The 25266-nt window shown below is 35.9% G+C and overlaps 3 protein-coding genes across 8 annotated transcripts; all 3 read right to left on the bottom strand.

The window, feature by feature from the left end:
* Window positions 1–640: 640 nt before the first annotated feature.
* Window positions 641–2205, bottom strand: LOC140036825 (basic blue protein-like). The gene is made up of 2 exons (XM_072079735.1): window positions 1600–2205; window positions 641–1058 (listed from the first exon to the last, which is right to left on the bottom strand). The coding sequence occupies exons 1-2, from the start codon at window positions 1772–1774 to the stop codon at window positions 862–864; spliced, it is 372 nt and encodes a 123-aa protein (XP_071935836.1). The 5' UTR covers window positions 1775–2205; the 3' UTR covers window positions 641–861.
* On the bottom strand, window positions 1631–13559 carry LOC113731836 (sterol 3-beta-glucosyltransferase UGT80A2). 6 transcript variants are annotated; one of them, XM_072079731.1, is made up of 17 exons: window positions 13446–13559; window positions 12233–12557; window positions 11675–11746; window positions 10653–10749; window positions 10403–10545; window positions 9845–9915; window positions 9161–9242; window positions 8741–8842; window positions 8554–8609; window positions 7936–7970; window positions 7371–7587; window positions 6572–6787; window positions 5390–5449; window positions 5264–5303; window positions 4544–4765; window positions 3549–3627; window positions 1631–1775 (listed from the first exon to the last, which is right to left on the bottom strand). In XM_072079731.1, exons 2-16 carry the CDS (start codon window positions 12296–12298, stop codon window positions 3553–3555), a joined length of 1554 nt encoding a protein of 517 aa, XP_071935832.1. In that variant the 5' UTR covers window positions 12299–12557; window positions 13446–13559; the 3' UTR covers window positions 1631–1775; window positions 3549–3552. The 6 variants fall into 6 exon arrangements, 5 of the variants coding, with proteins under 5 accessions (XP_071935832.1, XP_071935830.1, XP_071935829.1 ...); XR_011840404.1 differs by lacking the exon at window positions 1631–1775 and adding an exon at window positions 2339–2903 and having other exon boundaries at window positions 3149–3627; XM_072079729.1 differs by lacking the exon at window positions 1631–1775 and adding an exon at window positions 2339–3340.
* A 2219-nt stretch (window positions 13560–15778) lies between these two features.
* LOC113731835 (U3 small nucleolar RNA-associated protein 18 homolog) lies at window positions 15779–18560 on the bottom strand. Its single transcript, XM_027257294.2, has 2 exons — window positions 18360–18560; window positions 15779–17905 (listed from the first exon to the last, which is right to left on the bottom strand). Exon 2 carries the CDS (start codon window positions 17886–17888, stop codon window positions 16206–16208), a length of 1683 nt encoding a protein of 560 aa, XP_027113095.1. The 5' UTR covers window positions 17889–17905; window positions 18360–18560; the 3' UTR covers window positions 15779–16205.
* Between the last annotated feature and the right edge of the window lie 6706 nt (window positions 18561–25266).

Raw genomic sequence — 25266 nt, 5'->3', positions numbered from 1 at the left:
TTCTAAACAATTCCACCTAGCTTTTTAAAAGTTTTAAAAATATTGCTTGCCCCTCTCATTTTCAAATTTTTATAACATTCTCATCATCCCGATTCATTCATGATTAAAATATTCGTTGAGGTTTCTTCTGGGAGAGAAAATAGAGGCGATGCGAACAATTGTAAAAGTCGTCTACAAATAATCAAAACGTCCAATGAGATACTCCCCATGCAAAACCACATTCAATGCATCCTTATCGTTTTCCTTTTTTTTTTTTTCGGTGTCAAATCAATGCATCATCATCGGTTTCTTGTCATTTTCAGAGCTCGGTCAGTGGGTATATGCATGGCGTTTACTTTAGTTTCAGCTTTAGATAGATGAAATTCCTTCATAACATCGTGGGTACGTTATGAATTTATGACCATTACTCTTCTACAGTTTCCTGTTTCCCTCCGCTCCGCGTTATCCTAGCTTTTCAATTCAGTAAGCTCAATCAATCAAATGATTGACCCGTAATTCCATGCCCTAAAATCATCATTCAGAACCCTTTGATACTAAATGCAGTCCCCTGCAAATGACATGATACTCTTGATGCTTTTCTCTTTTTTGGGGGAGGACTATTCACCCAAGAAAACAAGTTCACGAACAAGAAAGGAAAAGCTATTGAAGTTGTAGCAGTAAATAAAATTTGTTTTACATCGAAGACCAACAAACGACAACGGAAATGAGAATTCAGACAGGAAATCTGGCGAAACTCTTATAGCTTCTATAGCTTAGCTAGCATAATGTACCATTTCTTTTATTTATTGTTGTGGGATGGCCATACATCGGGCGCTTAATCAGAAAGGTAGAATAGTGTAAGATATGGATCTCTTGATCAAGTCAAACAATGACAGCAATCTTCATTCCAGATTGGCAATGGCCTGGAATACTGCAGATGAAGAAGTTTGCTCCCTTCCCAACCTTTATCTGATCGTTTCCAGTACGATACACCTTGGAACCCGGAGGAACAGTGCACGTGTCGTAACCGGCTTTGTTCACCGCAACCACATTGTGGACTGCTGGACTGTAGCTGAACACTGTCAGACGCATGAAGGTATAAATATTAGTAAAACCCGCCAAGTTTTAAGACAGTCTAGGATCTTCTGTCCTGTGCAAGCTCCTTGTTTACTTTATGACAGTTTTCAAGTGTAGAGAAAACATATTATTGTTATTGACTAACTTGCATATACTAAAGCTGAAAAAGTAGATATAAGAACTTTCTCCATCGTTCACATATGGCGTGTACACAGTGAGGGAAAGGCCATGGTGAACAATCAAAAGGATAACGTAAAAAAGCATCCACCAGAGTTTTTGTTTTGTGTTGTTTTGCCATGATTCTAACATGTTCAAGATACAGCTCCCTCGCTTGTTCTAAGCGCTTTTGAAAGCTCATTTTTTGAGCAAGTTAATGATGCAATTTATTCTATTTAAATTTGGTTTTAATATTCAGTTCGCAGTGTAACTCAGTGGTTCAATGGTATCTAAATTGGAGTTTGAAGACTGTGAGACTAATTAACACAAGAGTGGTTTTTATGGAGGGAGATTAGTCCTAAAGCCAGACATTAATATTACACGTACCAAGTGTGTCACCAGCTCTAAACCGCTTCCCTGCGGGCCAAGAAACCGTGTTGAAGGTCCAGCCCCCTGCTCCTCCCACCCTGTAAGTCGCAGCTTCAGCCACACCAGAATGAAGCACCAGCAAGCACAGCATCATCGCTGTGGCAAATGTTGCACTGCATCTTCCCTGGGACATCCTGAAAGTGAAAACGGCACAAGCAAGCTGAAATGATTACAGTTCTAGGTTGTTGAGATGCATTTCTATGCGAGGTTTTGGACCCCATTATATAGCAGAGTTATATTCTGTCAGCTCCCAAAAGGTGTTGGGTCATGAAGAATGGGTAAGACCACAAAAAATAAAATGAAAGAAATGTTAACTAGGCCCCACATTCTTGATCATTAACGGGAGCTGATCAAAATTGAATCGGACCTTGAATTCTTGCCCTTCAGCATTCAGACAGGGAAATAAATCAGACTGTGGAGTGGATGTAGTGGGTTTGGCAGAATTTAATTAAAGCAATGCGGCCAATCAATGACCTGTTAGTCACATATTTTCTACAGATTTTGGCGACTTTTCACTTCTGCGACGTTTACAAGCATATTGAACCATTAAAGAGCGACTTTACTAAAAAAATTCAGACAGTGCGTGTTGCATCCATAAATCAATTCAGATTCTGCTTGTTTTCTTTTCTTCAGAGGTAGGATCTGAAAATGTGCCGGGAAAGTCAAACAAAAGCAGTTGCGAGGGGAAAAAAGAAAGTAAGAAAACCTCCTTATGTACTTCTCAAAATTATCAGTTTGACAAACTAGATGACCACATTGATAAAATGCAAGCAAGAACAAAAATACAAATGGGTTTTCGAGGAATGATACAACAATGAGGAGCTACGTTCTCTTGGCGTCTGGAAGGATGTTATTGTAGAAGCACATTATCCACGAGATTTTTTTTTTTTTTTTCAACACAGGTGTGTCCGGATCAATTCTTACGGGTCCACCAGACTTCAAGAGGACTAGTTTTGATATAATGGGTCGAGCTTTAGTTGTGGATCACAAGAGATCACAGATTCACATGAATGTGTCCTCTGTCCTGGCATTACTCTTGCTTGACCTTTGAGACATGAATGTTACCATTTGCAGACTGACGACATTGGTCATTCAATTGATCTACCAACCAACCAACCGACTCTGCATACTCATTAGTCATTACAGTTGCCAACTTGGACTTAGTAAGCCTACGTTGGAAAATGTTTCTTAGTGGGAGCAGTCCAAATGTTGCTTAAAGTTGACCTGGGCACTCCCATCGTCCGAGGCTCAAAAAGAAGTTCCTGCTTGACCAGTGAAACCAGAATCAAAAGGAAAGGAGATTAAATGCAAACGTAATCCCCGTGTAATGATTACCTCACTAAACACCTTTTACATTCAAAGATAAACAATACTCCGGCTAAATGAGATGCAGGAAAACAATTCTCAAGTGTAATTACGCTCCTAAAACACAAGAATATATGCACTATTTTGTGCCATTTCTAAGGTGAACCAGATAAGTCAAGAATATCAATATACATATCCTCACATCATCAATGCACAAGGGTTCCAAGCACATTATCTGAGTAGCAGTATGCGCACACCAGGATACTTTGGCAGCAACTATTGAACTAACGAAATGGACACAAACTGAGTGGAGTGCGGACCACATCACATGTATCCCCAGAATAGTTTGCTTAGCAGTCTTCTAGATTTAAGCCAATTGTTTTCAACATCTGAACTACAGAAAGTACTAATTCAGATGTATGCAGATGCCTGAATTTAAAATTCAGTGTATGAAATGTACATCCTATGATGTTAACAAAGGAAGGGACAGAAAGGACAAGAGAATGAATCATGAGGAAAGCAAACTAGTAAATTCAGTATGAAGCGTTAAATTCAAGTTAATAATATGAAGCGTTAAATGTAAGTTAGTAGCTAATACACACTTGGCTAATGGTAACCTTTCCTGGAACCTAAAAAGCCCAGCTCCTCCTTTAAAGCTTGCACTGCTTGTGAAACTCCATCCTGTCAAAATGCAAGTATAACGGAAAGCATCCACTTTGTCATTTTCAGTTCTAATTCACAAGCATAATTTAAGTGGTATCTCACATTCACTATCGTGCTGTACCAAAAAGACAAAACATACACTAAATTTTGGCTGTAGTGTCCATCAGAGTTCAAAACTCAGCACAAGGTCATAAGGTTGTAAGTTCACAAAATGCTAGGATATGATAGCAAGAACATAAATACAGATCACGCAATTTATCAAAAATACAAATAGAAAAATTTAGTCAAATGCTGTTGCCCATGCATTTACTATCAGTCAGACACACACCAACACAAACACATATGAAAACACAGAAAATTGTTGTTAGATTCAAAGGTTTTTCTATGATGGATAATAAAACCCGAACATTGCAGGGTAAGGCATGTTCTTTGGAATTCAAGGTGTGACAAAAATAATCATGTGAAACTTTAAAATGAGAACATCAAAAGACAAAAGGGTACAGTTTCAAAAGGTTGATCCAGCTTCTGATATATCTGCAAAGTCATCATGCCTCCAATTTGGTAGGTCTTAATTTGGAAGTTTTCAGTATTTAGCCATAAAACAATACAAAGATTTCTCCAAAATTCAGTCTGTTTGCAGAATGCTTATTAATGGCTATAGATGATCAAAGCTTTTCCACTGAAATTCAGTTGTTTAATAGTCTCTCCCATTAAAAATTTGTCTCCTTGGAGAATTATGTAGGAGAACAGTAAAGCTGGATAAAAATGACAATAAATTTTCACTCATACACACATCAATTTTAGAAAAAGAAAACTTGGTGGTGCAGATGACAAATGTTTATCAGAATGTCAACCATAACCCAATCCTGTAATTTGGGTAATCTAAATTCATTTTCTGCAGTTATTTAACTAAAAGATGCGTGACCATCCTTACCTCAGATGATATTCTTTTTGCAATATCTGAAGCACGTGCTCTCACTTCAACAGATAATGCAGAACCTATTGCCCTGGCAACTACTTCTGCAACTTCCCTAATGCATAAATCCTCATCTTTATCTGGAAGTAGCTGGTGCCTTTTTAATGGCTCTGGGGCTACTCCAATCCAAAACATCCTCTCAGCCCAGTAAAATTGGTCCATTAAAAATGGACAAATTACCTGATATCAAACATTAATCACTTCTGAGCACATACTCAATAGCAAGGAGCAAATGAGTGATCATACATGAGGAGTTCAACTAAATCATGAAGAGCAAGTTCCATTTCTGATAACTAAATGGTCAAATAATCCTAGTACTTTCTAATAAGGTTGTTTATCAGAAGCTAAAAACAACGTTGGATTTTGCTGCTTCAAACAACAGCAAATCTTAATGTTCTCAAGATATTTTGATAAAACTGAGATAAGGGCTCTGAAAGATGATATCCTTACCTTCTATCAGTAGTTATATTGCCTACTCAACAGCAAACCAGGTAATCGGTAGTCTTAAACAGATTTAAAGTTAACAATGCAAAACAATATAATAAAACTCCCAACCTAAGTACAGTCAATACTCTGAAAAGGTCAATGCAATATTCCATCCTCGGTCCACTTTCTCGGGTGAATGACCACATTTAAGATACAGAAATATGTTGCTTTAAAGATAGTCAAGAAGCAAACCTGGGGAGTTCCTGAGCGTAATGCAGCAGCAGTAGACCCACTGTTGAAATTGAGAAGCATTAAATTTCAAAAGATAACATAATATTAAGAAGCAGTAGAATAGTGTCATTAAGAATGAACTCTTACCTTCCTCCATGATGAATTACAGCAGCACATCTTGGAAACAGCCAGTTGTATGGTATGATACTAAATTCATCTAAAAGAAGGTGTTAATCTTCTAAAATAATGTATTAAATGCCAAAGTGAACAAGTATCAACAGTCTACAAATGTCTTTTAATCAATTGTTATATCCAGCAGTCAACTGCAAAAGGCTGTTTAGCAAGACAAGGAATTCAGCAGTATTTACCAATATTGGCCTATGATATTCAAGTCCTTATAAAAGCCACACTAGGCGTAACCTTCTAAACGCTCCTATATTATCATATGAAAGCTATGTTCATTCTCTCAAAGGTACTCTAATTTTTTTTAAGCTTTGACCAATTGTTCAGTCGCATCAAGCCATTCCACCATCCACAAGGAAAATCCAAAAGTAAGAATTTCCATTTTTTGTATGTAGTTGACCCATCCCAAAACTTAAATCTCCATTCTCCTCCTGTAGCACTTCTTTATTCAAACGTTATTTAAAGCAATAACGTGTTTGTTTGTCAAACTCTTCAATTGTCAAACTTTCATATTGAAGAGTTTGACATGAGATTTCTCGTTCTTTTCAAATTTAAAAAATCAGAAAAGTAGTGAAAAGGATCAAAACTTGACAAAAGTCCAGTTGTCTACACAAGTATAACAAGACATTCAATTTGCACATGAAGGTGTATGCACTAATTCTTCAAAAAGTTTATGCAGAAAGGATCTGTACATGTTCTTACAGTTAGCACTAACTATCACAATGACTTTACATTTTGGAAGTTCTGCATCAACAATTATATTTTCCCACTCTCAACTAAAATATATTTTCACAGAAAACTGTGATATTTAATTCATGTAGATGATTGTATTTCACAGAACAGACTCTACATCGAAGGGTTTGCAATGCAGTTGCTATTACCACTTTGCACCTATTCATGCAAACATCATCATTTTCTGATCGTGTCCCTTGTCATCATTGGCAGAGGAAAAACTAAGGAGGGCTGTGCAGCATTATCCCTACATCTATTTGGTTGTTGGTCAAATTTTCTCTACCCTAATTCCAGCATGTGCATAAGAATTCTAAAGGAGCATCTTGCATTTTTAGTTCCTACTGCGACCATGCCAATTCATATGCTTTAGCCTACTCATTTCTCAAGTCAACATGAAAAGGTGAAAGTACTCACCCAGAGTAACAAAAAAGCCGGCCACCAAAAATAGACACTCCATCTCTACTTGACTGTCTTCTTTCTGATCCAATTAATCCATTCTGTGCTAATGAATTAATAGCAGTGTCTAAAGGGCCATAGCCAGCTGAGAATAATAGAAATCGATGACTTGAAATGCCTATAACATTCTCTATTACTTGAAGAAATGCTTGGGGATTTCTCATAAGGCCCATGCTGCAGAAGGCAAAACACACCCATTCATCACCAAAGGGAAAACAGTAAAAAAAAAAATAGAGAAAACATGTAACCTGGACCACTAGAAAATCAGGATGATCAATCAGTGCAGATGTTCAAATTTGAAATAACCATACAGAAATGCACAAAGGATTTTGATTAGATAAGAAACTACCAAAATGAGGAACAAAAGTACCCCAAGTCATAGAAGATCTTTCTATTGCAAACAAAAGTACCTATAATGCTTATATGCACACTTCATCATGATGCTATAAGCCTCCCCCAGGAGATAGCACTAATAGAATCAAGAAGAAAAGATCCAGTGAGAGTATTCTAAATGCTTAGGGTGCAACACAGAGAAATGAACAGTTAGATGATTGAGTCCTATAACTAAAGTGCATATATACACCAAAGCAATTGGTGTTTATTTATCCATATTTATGTGGCCATTTTTAAATAATCTTATCTTTTTTGTTAGTCCAAACAACCATAAGCACAAGGATACCATAGTCTCTAAAACCAAAGTGGTAGAGGCACAATCTTTTGGACAGAGGATATAATCTGTCTGAAATTAGAAACTCACCTTCCAATGGAACTTAGACCTATGAAAATAGGTAGCTCTGGCGCAGGAGCAGACATAAAGGATTGTAACTTAACATGAGTTGAGCACAACTCATCTTTTGTGTTCAAAGGCATTGAAGAAACTAAAGCAGAAATTTCCGCACATTTGTTGCATGAAAACTGCCATTCTGAGGGAAGAAACCAAAAGCCAGATACCTGTACCCTTGATGGCCAATAGCCTGTCATTGTTATGATATTAAAGTAATGGATGAAACAAAGACATATCAATGACAAACATTTTGCCATCAAGCACAGACAATCAGCATATTAGACAACCACTATAACCACACATCTTTAAACCAACACTTACAGCTTGTTTCTTCCTGATCAAAACAACTAAATGCTTAAGATGGAAATCAAAGTAGTCAGACTTCAGGATATCTATTACTGTCAAGCTCCTTAGTAAGCTACACGTAATATCTGGGTTTGTTTTAAAACTTCTCAGAGAACTTGTTGCATATTTGACACATGGATCACATTTAACGAACATGATAAAATATAAGCATTTCCTTGGGAAAAAAGATTACCAGGGCATTCAACTACTTCTTTGCTAAATCCATACCTGTCATACCAAGGTAGAAACAAAATTCAGAAAGTTCCATTATTTTCCCATTTTAGTGACAAACAAACAAGCATGGGAATAAATAATCATGAGGCATACATCAGCATGGGCATGCAATGCAGTTAAAAGCAAGAGAAGACAAATGGCTCTATAACCACTATGAAGATGCTATAAATTTTCTGTTACACAATATTACATGTCCCATTATACACCTCTACAAAGATGAAATGCACTCTTGCATTTAATATCAGTGGGGATTCATTACCTATCAACCATTACTGGAAAGTAAATAAGCATATGAGTGTCATCCTAGTATAATGTGAGATGGTGATTCAATTAGGAATTATGTAACAGGGAAACCAAAGACATTTGCAACAGGCTGTTGAACCACTTTACAGAGCATGACTGAAGCCTTGCAAGAAATTGAACTGAAACATGTGACATTCAACTCTAAAAGAGCCAAAATGTCCTTGATAAAATTTTTTCTAGGGAAAAAATTGGATGTGGATAACCATATTCTATCTTTGTCTTTAAGATCATTTACCATAAAAGGCAATTTTTCGAGGCAGATAATTGAACTTACAGTATTAGGGGGGAAGAAGGCCTATCATGCCATGCTGGAAGCCCTGTTACTGGATCCTGAAACCGAATAAAGTCATTTCAGACCAACAAGTAACAAGGAAGGATGATCCCACAAGATAGAACATATAGCCCCATTATCTCATTCAAAGATAACATCAAGATAATTTTCACCAACAATATGGACAAACCGTAAAAGGACAAGCACTCAGCCTAAGTTCAACATTTCTCCAAGATCCCCATTCATCTGTAAAGAGTGGCCACATCCAATGAATTACGTCCTTCCAACCAACCTATTACGGCAACATACAGGTTACATCCAGTAAAGTAATTCCAAACCTTCATGTTTTCCAGAAGCAGCTAATGAAACAAGTTTCTCAAGCTGGGAGAGCAGGAATTTTAAAAAGTCTCCCAGATAGTGTAAGATAATTTGCTATCTGAACACAAAAAGTACTATCTAAGTATCAAAAAGAAACTGAAATGACAATAAGAATAGACTGCCCTCGCCAAGTGTGAATCCAAATTATGGCCTCAAAGGATGCCTTAAGACAGGAAAGACAAAAACCAAAGTAGTGTCAGTTCTAAAGTAACAATAAACTTAGTTTACATACCTTATCATCTGGAGCTTCTTTAAGGTATTTATATAAATCTGGAAGTTCTTTCCTAAATTTTCCTTCATATGATGATGGGGCACTGCATAGCATGTAAAAGTGAGTTATGAATCAAAACAAAGAAGCAAAAGTAAAACTTTACTCAGCACAAGCACCTTATGGGTGAATAGTAGTGGAAATATAGTCAATTCATGAAAGTTCTTATGCACATGGTACAGAGTAACAGCTCTCTAAAATTCAATTTCAAGCAGAATGTTCACATTGTAACTCAAGGAACCAGACAAAAAGGAAAGAAAACCAATTATAACAAGAAAATGACATGGGAGAGAGAGAACAGCATCACTGCTCTTCACAAGAAATTTTATAATTCATACCCTCTGTATAACCAAGTATAAAACCTCTCTTGGACCTTGACCACAGGATAAATCTTGTAAGAAAGTATCCTGGAAATATTAAGAAGTCAAGCACAAGTGCTTTGTATTTATGCAGACCTAGACCCATGGTCAGATATCTCTATTTCTCTTTTGCACTATATGAGTGAACTAGTTTTGTGTCCTTTTCTCGACTTTTTGAACTTTTTACACATCAATAAGCATCAAGAAATAGGCCATTAGAACAGCAAGGCTCTACACTGAGCAATGATAGATACTGCATATAAGAATAGAGATGAAAGTCTTCTAGTACCTATAAGGGACTACATAGGGAGCAGCAACAACACAGCGGAGGTGAAACAATTCAGCAAGGCTCCACCCTTCCTGGACAAAAAGGATGGACAATATTGCTTAGAAGCAAAATCATCAAAATTTGTAGTAGTGTAAAGAAATGACTCTTAAAGGAAGACCTTTTAGCTTTCAGAAAGAGAAAGAGCATTTTCTTATCATTCCTTTGATTGATTGTTTATGCACCAGAAAGCTTAACGAAAAATGCCCATCTTTGTTAACACTTTTATCTTTTTCTATAAACAAAAAAGTTAGATTATAACCTACTGTTAATACCATCTGGCACATGTCTTCCATTGGCACACATTTACATGTGATTAAATGCAGAAAACTTTACTTGATATTTCCAGAACATGCTCTCATTCAGTAGCTATAGATTCAAATTTTTCCTCCCAGACTACCAGAGAATACACATGGTGAGATCAAAATGATTCTTGACATGCAGTGCATGTTTGGCAGCAGTCCCAAACTGATTTCATTTCAATCTTCTTTGGGGAAAATACCAATTTGCCCGCATCATTACCAGTGCAAAGAAATTTATAACCATAAGGTCGCTCTGCAAGCTCAAGCCATCTCCAAATATCCTTTCAACAATTGAAACACATTCTCTTCTGTGATCTCTTGTAATTTCCCTCTTCTGGAGAGAGAAAGACAAATCTTTGGAGCCTGAGAGAAAACAGCCAATGTTCAACTCTTAGAAAAGCTAAACGCTACTACAAAGCTCAGAAATAACACAAATAACTACACAGACCACGTAAAATGAAGAAATTAACCTGCAGGAGGAGCACTATCATCATGTGGTGCCAAAGCAGGTGGTGATGAAACAGGGAGATAAACGACTCTTTTTGCTTCTAAGTGCACTTTCAGGCCCTGTTAGTCAATGAAATATGACATTTAACTGACTGGTTGAGTATAAGTCACTTCAACCACAAAAAGGAAAAGGGTAAATTTTATGCCTTAATACAAGCTCATTTTGACTATAGCATTTTGACTATAGCATTTTGACTGATTGTAAATAACTATGATAAAGATATCAACATTCAGCAAAGTTCATAATTTTAGCAATAACGTGTGCAGAAAAATCATTAAAAACACTCAACTCTCAATTAACTGAACTGAACTTATTAGCATTCTAAAAGACAAGACATATATCTTCATCAGAGTGAAGGAGTTTTTAGATCATTAAATGCCATGGAATTTATATTATCCCAAGAACAAGGAATAAAGCTCCATAAAAGGATTTTCTCTTTGTGTTTTAGCATGATCCTTAGCTTTCCTTCAAACAAGTGACATTTATTTTTCTTTAAATTTTTTAAATGATACATGATGTGCCTAAGATAGTATGAGCACTCCAATGCTTTTGCTATGGGCCAAATCTTTTACAAGGCAATATCCCCTCTAACAGAAGCGGTTTCAGGTGCAAAATTTGCCCGTGTCTAACTAACATGAATGACCTGCTACCTGTACAGAGACTTCAAAAAAGGTTTCTTTTGCCTATTACCTCAAAATGCATAGGTCTTTAGCACAAGCTTGCATGTTTATTATTTGCAAAATTGTCAATTATTGTGGGCGGCATAGAGGTACTTATTCAATTTAAGTTTGTATTATTTGCAAATGGCCTTTATCATGGAGAGGATTAGGCAAAGCATGTGAAGTACACATCGAGAGTTCAATTCCAGACCAGATAAGTAATCACTTGGAAAGAAATGAAGGCACGGTTCGGATGCATTTTATTTAAAGTATAACAAGACGCAGAAAAACAAGATCTCCATGACCCATGCACCCATCAACCTACCTCATGTGCTGAATGAGTAATAAAAAATACGCTATATTGCTCCATGTCAACTGCAAAAGCAGCAGCTATGGCCTGCAAAATTACATATTGTCAACCCAGAATGAGAATTAATACTCAAAAAAAGAATTGATTATATAAGAAGAAAAGCACACTGAAATGGAATAGTAGGTAACCCAAGCAAGGACATGGATAGCCAATCTAGTCCAACTACGTCATAAACTCGTATCGAATTTCCAGAATTATTCAGCATCCCCACCACCACCCCCCTTCCAAAAAAAATAAAAAAATTGCATCGCAACCCAATCTACTATAGAGTTCAGCTTTCAAATGCGGGAATTCGAAGTTCGAAGTCTCTATACGAATCAAACGATTCCAGTTCCAGTGGAGAAAGAAATTAACATGCCAGTAGTAGTTTTATGCTATGTTGATACTGTGTATTTGTTAGTATGACATCAACGAAAAGTAATCAACAACAGCCAATATTTGCTGCAGATGACAAAGTTTAAAAATCCATAGCCAAATTAAAACGTCAGTCACCATTAAAGGTTCGACACTTACGGCGATTGGATAGACATCGCCTTTCGTCCCAAAGGCCATGAATACTGCTATGGGAGTTGTCCTCATGACTATGGACGACCTGCCACTTCCAAATGTCCCCGCCAATTTCTAAAGAAGCTCCATCGGTAGTGAGTACACCTTCAACTGCCAGAGGGCAGGAGGCCGGAGCATTTCGGTTTCTAAAAATTTTCTGTTTCAGTCCCTTATTTTCTGGGCTCGACCAAATTTTGGCCTTCCACATTCTAAATTCATCGCATTCAGTCCCAGCGGCCTTCGCTCACGTGAGTTGTGCTGCCCATAGGAGTGAATTTGGATTAGCTGTTAACTGTACACATCGTATTGCACGTGAGAAAGGGTGACTATTATGATATTCAGTCATAAGGTGCGTTTTGATATAACTCAAGTCTACAAATTGAACACTTAATCCATTAAGTTGCTAAATTAAATTATTAAGTATTTATCTTAACTAACATTTGAGTGTATATCACATTAATTAATAAATGAATGACTTATCAGTTATGTTTTATAGCAAGTTTTATCTAAAAAATTTGATGTCAATTAATTAGATATTATATTTTTTGTTATCACATGCATCTGAAAATGTTAAGATCTGAATTCATTGAATTTAACTATTAAATTGGATTATCAAATAAGGAATAAACTTTCAATTAAGTATTTATATTGAATTAGATTATCAAATAAGCGTGCATATTTTGGCTCCGACAGCTCTCTTCTCAACAAATTTAAAACTTAGGTCCTATTTAATAACTTAATTCAACACTTAAATTTAATAGATTCGAATGTTAATATGTTCAGATGCGTTTGATAACAAAAAAATTAAATATTTGAATTAATTAAGTAACACAGAATTTTCTAAACAAAACTTGTTCTCAAAAAATAAATGATAAACTATTTACTTATCATTTAATGTGTACGCACTCGATTTAGTACTTAACAATTTAATAGATTCAGACTTTATATTTCAGATTTCAACTTTCAAACTTTAGTTTTATTAAATACATCCTTAGTAGTTTTCGCAAATAAAAAAATTCTCGATATAGATGTTTACTGTTTTAACGGCTGTGATTATTGTTATTATTTTGGGTAAAATACATAAAACCCCCTTGTGGTTAAGGAAATTGACACGAAACTTCCTCATTGTTTAGAAACACCCACTTAACCCCCTTGTGCTTTGGACTTCTTAGGATTTTACCTGCTAACCGGTTGAGAAGCTAGCGAGTGATGTTGACACGACCTAAATGGTAACTTGTGACTAGAAGAAACTCGTTTCATTCCAATTTTGCCCTCCACGTCATGACCACGATGATCTCTTCCAAACCAGATCTCCCTCTCACCAAAACCACCATTAACACTCATCACTTGCTTGTGTTTTTTGTGCTTGAACCTTCCTGACACCCGCGAACGCCTCGCGATCTTTGTGCCCGTCTAGAAGGACATCTTGAATAATAAAAATCCCTCCAAACTGCCCCATATAAATATACTACCTCATTCCTTAATGGCTTATTCATCAACCTATCCAAGAATCAAACTCTTGTGCAACTCCTAACTACTCACCTTCTTCGTCTGTGTCCAATACTCCTTAAATTATTGGATCAAAATTTCAGCTTTGTTTTGGGATAGCAACTGATCCCAATAGTTCTTGTCAAGAAGTATTGTCCCACGGAACCACAGGTAGAAAAAAGTTGAGCCAAACATGCATGACATAGATGAGGAGGATGAAGAAGAGACTCTTTCCTTTTGTGAATTTTCAATCAACAGCGATGCTGATACGTGGGAAGACTCCTCAAGAGAATCACAAAACACAAGCTTCAAATCTTCCGAGCGAGATGATTATTTCGAGTTCTTTAGTGGAGAGTTGAGCTCGGGGAAAGCTTCGTTCTCTTATACACCACCTGAAAACATTCATTTTTTGCGGCAAACTAATTTCTTTCAAACAGCCCATCTCCGAAAACCCCGAAAGAATCGAAAAGGTCAAGCATAAAAAGCACAAGAGAAGAGATCTGGGTCGGGGAGGGGGGGAGAGGGTGTGATTTCGCTTTTGTAACTGATTAAGGAAGCTAGTGAGTTAAAAAGGCCCGCCTGTTTTGGATTTGCCCATCAAATCAAAACCTTCAAGTTGGGGGGCGGATTGAGGAAATGCAACATAAAGCATCTGGGGTTGTTTCTCTACAATTACAACTACAATTACAACAAACAACAACAGAACAGAAGAGAACAGAGCAGTGGAAGGAGGATGCCCCATCGGGTGGTGAAGGAGGTGGTGGTTGTGAGGGTGGTTTGCTGCGGCTGTACCAAGTTGTGGGTGGCCGGAAATTGTTTTGGAGGTCCGCATCATGGTTCTCTTCGCGGACTAGGTTGCCACCTCTTAACCCGTATTGTGAAAAGGATGGATTAGATCCACCTGAGAATGCTAACGGTAATGGGCAGGGTCACAGAGTTTCTAGTCCTTTAACTCCGAGATCCCAGAATAATTTTAAGAATAGGTCGTGTCTCCCCCCACTGCAGCCATTATCAATTGCTCGTCGGAGCTTAGATGACTGGCCAAAAGCTGGTTCTGATGATATTGGTGAGTGGCCGCTGCCTAGCACTCCTAGTGGTAGGGATGTGAATAATGGTGGAGAGAGGTTGAAGCTTGATTTATCTAATATACAGAGGAACTCAGATAGAAATGGTGGACTCGTTAAAAGAGAAAAGATAGTTTTCTTTGATAAGGAGTGTTCAAAGGTGGCTGACCATGTTTATCTCGGTGGGGATGCAGTTGCCAGGGATAGGGATATATTAAAGCAACACGGGATAACTCATATTCTTAATGACTAATTGCATCTGTAACTTTTCACATATTCACATATTATATATGAGGGTATTTTTGGTATTTCATATTATTACCGGCTTCTCAGCTGGTTAGCAGGTAAAATCTTAAGAAGTCCAGAGCACAGGGGGTTAAGTGGGTGTTTCTAAATAACGAGGAAGTTTCGTGTCAATTTCCTTAACCACAGGGGAGTTTTATGTATTTTACCCTATTATTTTTGTTATCATTGACAATTGCTACAAGCAATCCATTCATATGACTTTTGGATCCTTTCCATTTGAATTTGTAATGGTAGAGATGCAATGATTCAGCCAAGTCGTATGATTTTTTACTTACATTTAGTATATAAAAAAAAAATTATAGATTCTATATAGACTTTTTATTAAAAAAAAAATTATACAAGCAATTCATTCACATGACTTTTAGATTCCATATAGTCTCTAAAAAGAAAAAGTATCTAAATTTATAGTTTTAGTTCCATACAGTCTATAAAAAAATACACATCTAGTATCTAACTTTATTAGTATTTTAGTACCATTGTCTCCTACAAAGTACTGCCAATTGCCAAGGCAAGGCACCAATCCATCATACTGTCACGGTAACTCCCTCAATTACCGTATGTTACTTTTAGTTGCTTTTTATAAGGGAATTGAGCTAATACCATAGCAACTACACTACAATTTACGAGAATTTGTAATGGAGGAATCAAAGCATGATAACATCAAGCAAGCTAGGCGTAACATTGATGCAGCAACAGCAACACTAACGTAAACTGATCATGGTAAAGTGAAATACATTCCTGGATCTATTATAGCATTCTTGCCTTGCAAGTGTTGAAATACTTGTAATGCAACATTGACGCCAATGATAAACAGTAGAAAAGTAGGAGTATATAGGATGGGAAAAAGGCTTCGATTCATGCACCTAGGCTCTGAAATTTCACAGCTTTCTCTTCTTCATGGCATTGTGGAAACTCGATACCTATTCGGAGAATGAGTATTTTACTGGGGACATAGCTCATGCATACCAATGCCATGGATTCTGCTGGTGCCCTGGAACTCGCGAAACTGATCTACTAAAAGCAAATTACTCGAAGAGTTCTCCAGCTCATCCACAGACAATTGTTTTGAACAAGAAACTTAACTAGGAATTATGGTAGTGATGCAACTTATACAACAACACCTTCCCACCAGCATTTCCCATTGCCATAAAACCTCCATGAGGACTGAAGTCTATGCACCTGGGATAGTGCAGGGTTCTGTTTGATGGAGGCCAGTTTGAAAAAACAGTAAACGATGGAACGTGGACCAATTTTAAGCTGTTCTTTTTCATGCTAGAACAAATGGCCAATATTTGAGCATCATGGTTGAATTTCATAAAGTCTACTTTTGTCGTCAAATTCTCAATGGTCTTGGTTGGTTTTCTCTTTCCCCCTAAGAAGTCATCTCTGTTGTAGACGTTAACAATTCCGCTGTCCGAACCGGCTGCAAACAGATTTCCACTCGGGGAAGTGCAAAGAGACGTACCATTTATGCAACCTTCATCAACACCTTTATGAACGCACGCCCTTGTTCTCAAGTCCCAGTGGTAAATCTGCCCATCCCCACCTGAGCTTAGCAATTGACGCCCATCATTGGTAAAAGCTAATGAACGGACTGTTCCATTCAGTTTGAGCGTCCCAATCAATTCCTTTGTTTTGGTCGAAACTAACAAAATATAACCTTCATTGCCGAGAAAAGCAATAGTATCAGAATCAGGTGATATCTCAAATACTTCCAAGCTCTTCTCTTCTCTTCCCGTTAGCGGACCTATTTTATCAACCTTCGCTTTCACCAGGTCAAAACTATAAAAGAACTTTCTTCTCCCTGATACAATAACCGCAGACCCATCAGGCAAAAAAGATGCCTTTCGAATTGGACAATCATCTATGAAGATACTCTGTATTTTGGTGTTTCTTTTGCCATCAATCTGGAAGAACCTCAGCCTTCTATCCAGTCCACCAGTAAGGAGCAATTGGGTATTCCTATGAAACTGAACTGAATTGATTGGACCACCTGAAGGCTCTTCTGCATTGGCATCAACCAATCTTGAATACTCAAGAAGTCCAGGTAAAAGTTTTGGGCCGCTCTTCACAACTAGATCCTCATCTGTTCGAAGGATGTCAGTAATGCCTTCAACACCCGTGTAACCTTCCTCATCATCTGAATCTTCATCATCCGAGTGATAATTTCTCTCAAGGTTGGCCCATTCAGTACCCGGGTTTAACTTAGCATGATGAGCCCTCAATCTCGACACATAAGCAGAACCAGATATCACACTCTCATCCTCTTCTTTCCTCAGCTTCCGCAGTCGGTTCACTTTAGCTATGTTTACACTGGTTCTCTCCTCCTCTTCATCTATCCACACAGGCTTCTTCTGCTTAGCATCCTCTTCATCACTAGTCTCAGCCGAGTCCACATCCCCTTCATAGACAGACAAAGCACTATTTGCAGAACGGTCCACAAAAAACATAGCAGCGCTGTCATCCACCTCCTGTCTAACTTCTTCATCTTCATCTTTACCAAATTCAGTGGGAGAATACAAGGAACCAAACAAAAAATTCTCTAAGTTCTTCATTTCCCTCTCTTGCTCAATCTCTACTTTCTTATTATCTTCCTTCCGCTCTTTCTTTCTCTTCCTGTGACTTGCAACTTTTTGCAAATCAGACACCAGCCCATCATCAATCGGTTCCGAGCCATCGATACCCGAAGGCTCATCATAAGCCGTCCTTTTACTCTTTTCTACCCTATCCTTCGGAACAGCATTTTGAGAGATTAAGTCAACCATATCTACAATTCAAGTAGCTGCAGGGGAAAAAATACCATAAATGCTCAAACACAAATTTTACCACTCCAAACAAATTTGCTTCAATTTTTCACCCTCTTTCAGCTGTGGGGAAAAAAAGTGGCACTAACAGGATATACAAAACTTGCTTAGGCTTAAGAAGAATTAATTGCATAATTAACAGCAAGGTGCATTTTCATAAAGTATTTCAGTTTCACAAAATTAAAAAAAAAAGTATGGTTCAGAGACTAGTCCGACTCTGACTCCTACAAGTCGCCGCAAGAACTTGGCTGGCCATCCCGAGTCGACTATTAAAACTCCGGACCAAATCAAAAAAAAATATTCAGCTTTACTAAAATGAATGAACAATGATCCTTCAAGAACATATTCCAAAAAGATTGATAGGTAAAATTCGTTGGACAAAATCAATGTACGAAAAATACACCAAAAAAGATGGGAAAGTAATATCCATACCAATTTTCAGGCCAAACTTGTCTCTGAAAAAGCTCAAAAGAACAGCAAGAAGGTGGAAAAGAAACAAGAGGACGCGGGAAGCTTCTATAAGCAAGGAGAAGGAGAGGGTGATGAGCGACGATGAGCAGGCTATACCAGAGGGAAGGCCACGGTAAGGGGCGTTGAGGGAGGTGGCCGTAGGGTTGGAGTGGACTGTGGATTGGGAATTGGCATTGGGCCTAGCGGGCTTTTAAGTTTTTCAGTCGCTTGTTTAAATGTAAAATGGATCTTGAGGTGGGTTTTGACCATGGGCTGAGTGACTAATTTTTTAATATAAAGTTTTTAAAGGATCCTTCTTTATTTTGTTTTCCCCATTTCCTGTAAGCAGGGGTGTGCATTCGGTGCAAATTCGGTAATTCGGTGCACTGAATTCGATGAATTCGGTTATTCTACCTGTAAAAATTTAAACCGTTTTCAATTCCGAATTGGGCATAACCGAATTCATTCCGCAACCGATTTCAAATTCGAAAACGGTAATGAATTCGGTAACCGAATTCATCTATGATTTATAAATTATTACTGATTTGATCCCTAAATTTATTCATAATTGAACACATTACTTATGTTCTAATCATTTTGTGGTTTAATTGGCATTTATTTGATCACTTATACCTAGAATCCTTAGTCTATGATTTAAGAAACACGTAAAAAGCGATTAATTTAAACTAAAATAAACCTTAGACTATACAATGATTGGTGATAATTTATGAATTTATAATTTACAATGATTAATTATAAGCAATATTAGTTAGTAGTTACAATGAATTTATAATTTACACTGATTAATAATAAGTAATATTAGTTACAAACTTACAAACTACAATGATTAGTGATAAGTTATATTAGTTACAAACTTATAATTTATTTCAAATCAAAATAAAAACTTATTTACTTACACATGTTATTGTGAAAGTCAATACACTAATACATTGATTTGCAATTCACATACATTCACTTACAGTCTTACACTGCTTAGTTGTCTTGTCTATACTTAAAGCCTTAAGATTAGTAAATAGATAATATGAATTTTAACTTATTTGATAACTTATGCCTAAAATCATTAGTCTATGATTTAAGGAACACATAAAAAGTGATTAATTTAAACTAGAATAAACCTTAGACTGTACAATGATTAGTGATAATTTATGAATTTATAATTTACAATGATTAATAATAAGTAATATTAGTTACAAACTTACAAATTACAATGAGTAGTGATAAGTTATATTACTTGCAAACTTATAATTTATTTCAAATCAAAATAAAACTTATTTACTTACATATATTATTGTGAAAGTCAATACACTAGTACATTGATTTGCAATTCATATGCATTCACTTACACTGCTAACTACTTAGTTGTCTTATCTATACGTAAAGTCTTAAGAATTAAGATTAGTGAATAGATAATATGAATTTTTATGTTAAATATGTAGAGTACACTAATACTTGCAAGTTAGAGATTACGCATTCAAATATTCAATAATTCAAACATGAATGATGTATCAAATTACCAATATCTAAATTTAATTACTAATTATGTTTATTGTTTAATATTTAGTATTATACATATATGTGTTAATTATTATCTAATTCTAGTCATGTTACTTATGTATAAAATAATAAGTATTATAGTTATCTTATATTGTTATGTATTACTATATATTGGTATTATTATAGTCATATAACAATTAACAAATACTAAAATAATATATTGTACATTATTATATATTATTATTATTATAAGTACATGATATGATGATAAATTGATAATACCATATACTAATTATTATTAATAGCATTTACCTATATAATATAATAAAGTATTAGTAGTATATACTAATACTAAATAGCATTTATCTATATATTATATAATTTTATATACCAATTTGGTAATTCGAATGCGGTAATGCGGTACCCGAATTTGAATGCGAAATCGGTTATTACCTAATTCATAATCTCATTACCTATTTCATACCATATTAGAATTCGGTGAATTTGGTACGTACCGAATTTGTACCAAATTACCAAATACCCGATTTCAAATTACCGAATTGAATTTGAAATCGGTTATGAATTCGGTAAGAACCGAATTTGCTCACCCCTACCTGTAAGTCTATCAATAAAGCCCGTTTGATGTTGCCATGGTTTACAAAAGAGTACTTCTAATATAAATATTTTTAACAAGAGTGTTTTTAAATTTTAATTATCAAAACTTGGAACTCTTAAGTTATGGTAAATTAGTTACCAAACACTCTAAAATTATTTTTAGTATTTAAAAGTTTTTTTTTTTTATGAACACATCACTGTTCCAAACGGGATCTAAATATATAACAATTAACAATCACTAATTGATATTAGCCAAATACCACATATTATTGTCAGCTTACACTTAGGGTTCATTTGGTTCATGGAATGACATAGGATTGAAAATTCAATCCTACGTCTTCCCATGTTTGGTTGCGTTTATGTGTGGAATGATACATCCCAACTAACTGAATTAATCTCTCATATGGGAGGTAAAATAATTCTATAGGATTGTGATATGAGTTATTTTAAGATGAATAAAAGGTGGAGTGTAACAATTGGAATTTATTCACCCTACTAATAGAATAATGCTTTATTTTAATAATTGTATAAACCTACTCTCTCACTATAATATTATCTAAGTTTTGGACTAATTTGCCTATTAATCACATAACAAAATTTTGGATGAATTTGTCCCTACAAATAAAAAATGCATGTTTTGAACTAATTCGTCCATTTTCATGAAACAACTAAGTATTGAACTAATTTACCCCTACTAAAAGCAAAAGTAAATTTTATACTAATTTGGCCCCACTAGTTAATTATATAACCATATTTTCTTGGTTAATTTTATTTTATAAAAAAAAAGTTAGGGATTAATTTTTTCTACACTGACTAACAACTATGCAAAATTTGAATTTAAAATTCAATTTTACACAGATGTCACGGATTCAACGGTGATAATGTATATACTGCCAGTATATATAAGATTTACTCAAAGGTTAGACATGTAAATTAGACTTATGAACCCATTTAATAAGGTCTAACTCAGCCCAAAACAAAAACTTATATGTTGGTTCAAGACTTCAAGTCAGAACCATACAAAGGTCACTTATGTGCGTTGTTTATATATATATATACACCTCTAATTGTAAGTCTATTAAAAAAAGTATATTTGTCTAATATATGCACCCCTGATTGTAAGTCTATTATAAAGAATATTGAAGTAATCATATCTCATCACATCTCTAACTAAATACGTGATGATGAAGTTATTTTCTAGGATATTGCATCTAACACAAAGTCAACCAAACATTAGATAACGAGATTACTTCTGCGAAAATGATTCAATCCATAATGAATAGTCCAAAAATAAGTAATTCCCTCTCATCCAATCCATGAACTAAATCGACTGTTAAAAATTTTATACTAGCGTAAGAACCGTTATTGTAATTTTATTCTTGTGCAAAGAATGAAATATAGATGAACGTTGATTATAGCAAACACGACAACGAAACTCTTTGATTATTCACTAATAATTTAACATTACTGAGTTATTTGCATTGTGATTACGCTCACTGCTCAACCGTCATTCCTTAAATACTTCCAAGAAAAACGACAAAACAAATTAGTTGATGTAATTTGGACTCTCTTTTTTTTTACAAGTAGAAAATTTCAAACTCGAAATATTTCACCTATACTTTCTCCACCTGCCGCCTAACTCATCCCCCCAACCCCCTCACGATTGTTTAGACGTATTATCTCTTACTATATCTTCCATTTGTAACATTTGTTACCGTCCGTTACAAAATATTTTTCAAGTGCTCGCCTGTCAATACAAATGTTTTCAGATTTTGACAAGGAGGTGTGCCATTTTAGATTAGGTCAAATGCTTGTATATTCACGTTTTTAATTCCGTTTAGACAATTGAAATACCTTTGCAAGCATTTGGAGATCTTTCTTTCGAATTGGCTGGCAAGTTGTCTTGTATATGCATAATGAGTGAAGATGCAATGAAATTCCTTGGTATGTAATGACGATCTTCATTTTTTTAAAAACCATTTTATCCTCATCTTTAACTGTTTTCCAACCTGCAAGATAAATTTATTAACTTTTCTTGTTATCTTTCCTTTGTGAAAAATTTTTAATAGATTTTTCAGCATTATACATTTGGAATTCTTGAATCGTAATTGTTTGTTGTTATAAAAGATAAGTTAGGTTGTTTTTTTTTTAAAAGTCTTGGCCTAATAACACTTTTGAACTTGAATTCTCTGATCAGATCTCTTGCACGAGGAGAGATTGTGTGTTTTTATTGTAGAAATCAGTGTAAGTGTTCCTTTATCCCTCTTGATTAATTATGTTAATATAAGTATCCAATTACCTTTAACCACCGTATGTATATCTTGGATAAGAACGAGATCTACCAATTAAAATAAGTTGTAAAATACTTGCATTTTATTTCAAAGTTTGACCTAAGAAAAGACATTTGTTAAATTTATTTTTATATTTTTTTCAAGAAAATGTTATTTGCATTCCCATTTTTTGTTAGTCACACCCTCACTATTATTTTAGTCACATAGTTTTATTTATTAGACAATATAATAAAACAAATGGCGGGGTACAAAAAAAAAAAAATGAAGTGCAAATAACATTTTTGTTTTTTCAATTAGTGAAAGTTTTATGACTAAAAGGCTAAATCAATTAGTCTATTATTGCTTCCAGTTATTTTCCATGCTTGAATTTTCTCATGATCTTTATGTAAACAATTAAAACATTTATAAATAATTGTAATAGTCTAAATTCTAACTATGACTTTTTTTTATATGCAAAAAATTTGTTTTATTGAATTCTTTTGATAACTCAGGTCATGAATATATAGGTGACTACTTGTTGAATATTATGATTTAATCATTTCCATATGAAACACAATAACTGCTACATGCTTGCTGGCATCGGATTAAGCACTAATAATATCAACACACAATATTTTTACGTGAAAATATCAACGAAATTATTTTATTTGTGAAGACATACAAATATTATGATATTCACACAGGTTGAAGATAGAATGTATAAATAGCAATAAATGAGTAATACATGAATGCCCCTTACTCGGGCCAGGTGAGATCGGCTGCACTTGGCATGGCGTAAGTCTGGCTCACCTTGATATTGGGTCTAAATTTTAGGCCTAACTTTAGCCCAACGCATTCCTCACTATGCTCGGCCTTAATTTCAGCGGGTAAAAACGATTTGAGTTTGAGTTGGTCCAACCCAACTTACAGTCCTACCTGGTATCCGTGACAATAAAAAAAAGTTATGACTTTCAACTATTTTTATTCATATAATTTTTTTTAGTGGGAGTAGGATGAGAATTAAGAAGTGGAAAGCATAGGAGGGGATTTTGAACCCAAAATCTTTAAGTTCTGGAATTTCAACCATAGTCCCTATATAAATCTCCTTGGCTCACCTTGAGCTACTTACCTCTAAATATTTGTTTGGAAGCCTAGTTTTTTATCAAGTTTTTTAACAACTTTTGCTACAAAACCAAAAAAAACTTATCAAATTTTTAATCTACACACTTCAAAATATCTAATACACAAAAAACTTCCTCTTTTCTTCTTCTTTCTCCCCCACCCCAATCCACCACACCATCATCGCCGGCCATCACCTATTCCGGTGCCGGCATTCACTTTTTTTTCCTTCCTTTCTCCCTCTCCCCCTCCCCCCCCCCCTCTTCCTCTCCTTCCCTCCTCTCTCTCTCTCTCTTCTCCCCCTCCCCACGAACGTTGAACAGTCGCCGCCAACCCTCGGCCACCAACGCTAGCTGTCCAACCCTCGCCGCGTGCCACCCGCCACTTCCTCCATTCTCTCTCCCTCACAACCCACAGCAGCCACGACTGCCGACGCAACCCGCGGCAGCCATGTACCGCCGACGCAACCCGCGGCAACTAACTTTCGCTGACAGTCCCGAACCCAATCTAATAACTCATTGCACAAAAAGGGAGATGGAGAAGAGGGGGAGAGGGAGATGGAGAAGATGGGGAGAGAAAAAGCAAAAAAAAAAAAAAATTTGTGCACGCCATGGCTGCTGGTTCTCTGACTTCGAGAGGGAGAGGGGGAAGGTGAAGGGGAGTAGAGGGGGAGAGGGGAGCAGAGAGGGAGAAGAGGGGAAGAGAAAAAGAAAAAAAAAATTGAACAAGGCTGCTAGTTCGTCGGAGGCAGAGGTAACGAGGGAGGGAAGGGGCAGGGGGAAGGAAGAAGAAAAAGAAGAAGAAGAAGCGGAAAGAAAAGAAAAAGGAAAGAAAGAAAAAGAAAAAAAAAGTTTTTCATCTTAAAAAATTTTTTCAAAAACTTCTACAGTGCACTACAGTAAAGTTTTAGACAAACTTCTAAAAAACTCAGATTCCAAACGAGATATTGGAAAAGAAGACATCAAAGAGAAGTTTGCATGTTATAAAGTCAAATTAGAATATGGCATACTTTTCCTTAGAAATGTCTTTTGACAAATGATTTTTTCCTACCATTATATGAATTTCTCAAAACTTATTAGAAATTATGTGCAATTTATGCTATCTAGGCCCTTTTACTAGCCTCGAAGATTCATTAGATTGCTTGTTCCATATAAGTTCATCATATAGTTCTTCGTGCGCAAGTGTTAAAAGAGTAGCAAATTGGAACAGACAGCCCCTTTTGGAATCTAGGGCCATCTGAAGAATCAGAGTCATGCCATGTTTGTGGATCAAGGCTGGGAGAAAAGGAAACTCTCAATGATCATGAACAATCAAACGGAGAGAGTTGGAGTAACCAAATAACTGAGCCTGATCAGTCCTCACTCTTGAAA

The sequence above is a fragment of the Coffea arabica genome, chromosome 2e, assembly GCF_036785885.1.
Source record: "Coffea arabica cultivar ET-39 chromosome 2e, Coffea Arabica ET-39 HiFi, whole genome shotgun sequence".
Lineage (NCBI taxonomy): Eukaryota > Viridiplantae > Streptophyta > Magnoliopsida > Gentianales > Rubiaceae > Coffea > Coffea arabica.
The sequence above is the reverse complement of the archived record's forward strand: the minus strand, read 5'-3'. Positions and strand labels throughout refer to the sequence as shown.